General features: G+C 32.4%; 1 protein-coding gene across 1 annotated transcript; it reads right to left on the bottom strand.

The window, feature by feature from the left end:
* Nucleotides 1–1294: 1294 nt before the first annotated feature.
* LOC126673860 (uncharacterized protein At5g39865-like) lies at nucleotides 1295–3265 on the bottom strand. The gene has a single exon (XM_050368173.2). It carries the CDS (start codon nucleotides 2746–2748, stop codon nucleotides 1414–1416), a length of 1335 nt encoding a protein of 444 aa, XP_050224130.1. The 5' UTR covers nucleotides 2749–3265; the 3' UTR covers nucleotides 1295–1413.
* Nucleotides 3266–3825: the final 560 nt, after the last annotated feature.

Below are 3825 nucleotides of genomic sequence, written 5' to 3'. Positions count from 1 at the left end.
AATTTTAGATAATATCTATTTATTATATGAGAGTGCAAGGAGTAATTATTAATTCCATAAACTTTCTATAGCCTCTATGATTTTTTTTCCTTCATTGATGATTAATAAGGATTAGAATTCTCTCACATTCATTACAAAATGAACTGTGTATATTAAAAAGTATAATTATTATCAAATTAATTTACACCGTTTATTTTGTAATGAACGGTACAAATCATGAACATGACCTCTTCAAATTCAGATGTATATATTTCTATGATATCTTTAAACAATGTGAATTAAACTCTAGAGAGACAAGCTAATCCAGCAATTTATCGTCAGAATTTCTCATTTCAGCATGGACAATAACAACTAACTCAATAGCATTACCCAAATTATAGTTTTTGTGGTTACTGTATGAACTTACCATGAAATAATCAAAGTAATTGCTTGCAAAATTACCCCTTTTCCTGATAAATAGAATTTTTTTGATTTATAAGTATTGTTCTAAAAGGCTTGCCGATAAAGTTTAATCATCCAAAAATAGCTCACATTTTATATTATTTTAAATTATTAAAATTATTAATTTATCCTACTTTAAATTTTTTAATTTCAACTGTATTTATTTTTAAATTGAATTTTTTTTTACTACGTTTCCTTTGAGTCATAATTGCTTGAAATTTCTATCAATTAACCCAAATTCAAATATTTGAGAATGGAAATTAAGGTTTTGCATAAACTTATAAAAGAAATCCATTATATGATCTGAGATTAAACAGCACAAGAAGTAGCTAACAACACAAAAAAAAAAATCTCAAAAAAAACAACACAAAAATAAAAATAAAACATTAAGAAAGTAAAAATCAAATAGAGAATATGCATGAAAAGAATATCAAATAAAAAAAATGCATGACTCTTGTGGCAGAAACCCTTTAAATTTTCATTGAAAATAATCTCTACTGACACCGCGTAGTAATATTATTTTAAAACATTTTGCATTAAAAAAAATTATCCGAAATGCCAAATTTTTGATATATTTCCAAAACGGTTGTTCTTTTATAATATGAAGCGTTATTTTTTTATATGAAATGAACATCTTTGAAATGAAATTTGAGATTAATTACTGCAAATAGGATTGAGGTGATTTCGATCAAATGAACTTTAAACATCAAGAATTTATCAATGAAGTTCTAATCGAGCATTAAAAGCTCTCGGAAATTTTGGACGATCATCAGACTTTGCTTCTCTCCGGTGAAATAACGACTTTATACTATAATTTAAATAAGATTGTAAAATATGATAGAAACACACAATATTCCCTATTTATCTTCTATTGCATATATATAAAATCTCTCCAAATACACACCAAAAACTCTTCACTGTACAACAAACTCAAATACACAAAAAAATAACAATAAACTGTTACCTAAAAAACTAGTAACAGCAAATACGACACCGTATTAGTCCATTCTCATTACAATCAGGACATCTTTGAAATCCATACTCACCATTTTCTTCTTCTGCTGCTTCTGTTTCTTCTCCTCCTCCGCCTTCGCCTTCATCCTCGTCTTCGTCGTCGTTTTCGCAATATATTTTACAACTTCCATTACATGTCTCACAAGGCACAAACCTAATATCCCCACAACCCTCACAATCACCAGTAATGCAGCCATTACAATCATCCTCCAAAGTTTCGCACCCGTCAACCGCCTTCTCGAGCTTACCTTCTTCGTTCATTCGTCGAATTTCGTCAGCTCCGCCAACATATTTACTCCCGATAAACACTCTCGGTAACCCTCCGCTGCTAAATTTATCGCCTAATAGCTCTTTTAACTCGTCTTTAAAACCCGAATGCATCGATACATCACGCTCGTCGACCCGAACGCCTAATCCTTTTAAAATCACTCGAACATGGCAACAATCTTCGTATGTTTTTCGGACTCCTCGTAGACTCGTGAAGTATACTATTAGCTTCTCTTTTTCGCCTTTCGAATAATAATCGTTATTCATTACAATGTCGGTACCTGGCGGTTGTTTTTCCTCACCATTTTCGGATGGTTTAATGTAAAATGGATGAGTTGGAGACAGTTCTTGTAATGATCTTCTAAACGTGGAAATAACTTCTGGATCGAATTCCGGACATTTCGAATTCGAATCTTCATCCGGATATTGAATCCAAAACGGCTGTTTTTCGATTTGATTGTCGATTTTCTGATTATTTTTCGGAATTACATTCGGACTGTCTTGAATCGGATTAGAATCCCGAGCAAGATCGAACGAAAAGCTTCGAAATCGATGAGCCAATGGAATTTGATCATCTTCTTCAAGTCCAGCCATTAACTCCCAAGTATTAATCGTCTCCGGCTCACCCGGCGGCGTTCTTATCGGGGTTTTCGGCTCGATTTTAGGGATTTTTTCTTGGATCATATTAGACCAAGTCTTAGCTTCAATTAAACCAACTGAAAAATCTTTACTCTTCCCATCTTTATCACCATCATGGCCATTACAACCACTCGAATGATCTTGCTCGTTGCTTCTCGCCGTGAGAATATCAATGGCGGTGTTGATACTGATGTGATCTTTAAAATTAGCGGCGGAATTTAGCGGCAGAGAGCCTAATGTGGTGGAGGTAAGCGCCACCACATGGTAGCTATCACCTTTCTGTTGCGGCGGATGAACAACGTGCATTGAATAGCTACGCGGCACCGTCGTGTACGGCGCGTTGCAATTCCGGCAACGCTTACTCTGCTTGGAGCTTGCACAACCCATTTTTAAAAAACAGAGGAGATTGAAAATTGATTAGAAAATCAAAAAAATAGAAAATTAAAAACTGTTTTTCAATGAAAATTTCATTGAATGAGATGTATTTAATTATTCATAACAAATACAAAACTGAATTGGGTATTTAATGGAATGATCTAAGAAGATAACCCAAAAGAAAAAGATTGAAAATTTAATCAAGAATCAATCAAAAGAAAAGTTCTGTTTGGAGAGCGAGAAAATTTTGAAAAAAAAAAAATTGGTTTCAGAGATCTTGGGATCTCTAAAAACCAGTGAAATTATTACATAGATGGTAGAAAAAAAACAGAGAAAAAAAGAAAATTTGTTGGAGAATTCAGAGATTTTCAAATTTTCATAAACAAAAGTCAAAAAATTGCGCGTCAACCATTTGAAGCCCACACCACCGTCAAGACCGTCACCTGATTAATACTTTGTTTTCTTTTAATTTTTTGTTGGTTTAGTTTATCTCTCTAGAATCTAGAGAGAGAGGAAATGGATGGTGAGTGTGCGCAGCAGACTCATAAACGAAATAGAAGGGAAATGAGTCTTTTAGTTAGAGATTTACAGGCAAAATGCTTAGTTAGATTCCTATAATATTAAAATTTCTTAAATTCAATCCCTTCATTTTTAGAGCAAATTATGCCGAGGTCACTGAGATATATTATAACTAATAGTTTGGTACCTGTTATTTTAGAAATCTATTTAATGATATCTCAGTTTTAATTCCGTTAACTGAGAGACCCTTCCATTAATTTGAAGGATCAAATTGTTTAATAGAATTGAAACTGAAGTATCAAATTGTTTAAAAGTGAGGTATCCAATTATTTAACAAAATTAAAAGTGAGGGATCAAATAGTTCACGAAATTAAAGATGTGATACCAAATGAAAATTAGTGTCAACATTAGCGAAAGGGTCTAATAGTTAATAAATTTGAAACTGAAATACCACTAAATAGACTTTTGAAATAAGAGATACCGAACTGTTAATTATGTTATACTTCAACGTAATTTGCTCTCTTTTTTAAGTCAAGATTGAATGCTTACGCTATTAATTTTGTAGAGATT

Source organism: Mercurialis annua, linkage group LG3, assembly GCF_937616625.2.
Source record: "Mercurialis annua linkage group LG3, ddMerAnnu1.2, whole genome shotgun sequence".
Classification (NCBI taxonomy): domain Eukaryota; kingdom Viridiplantae; phylum Streptophyta; class Magnoliopsida; order Malpighiales; family Euphorbiaceae; genus Mercurialis; species Mercurialis annua.
This window is presented reverse-complemented; position numbering and strand designations above follow the sequence as displayed.

Bases quoted from the DNA above. Each gene is read 5' to 3' on its own strand.
- LOC126673860 (XM_050368173.2), bottom strand. From the start codon at position 2,748: ATGGGTTGTGCAAGCTCCAAGCAGAGTAAGCGTTGCCGGAATTGCAAC.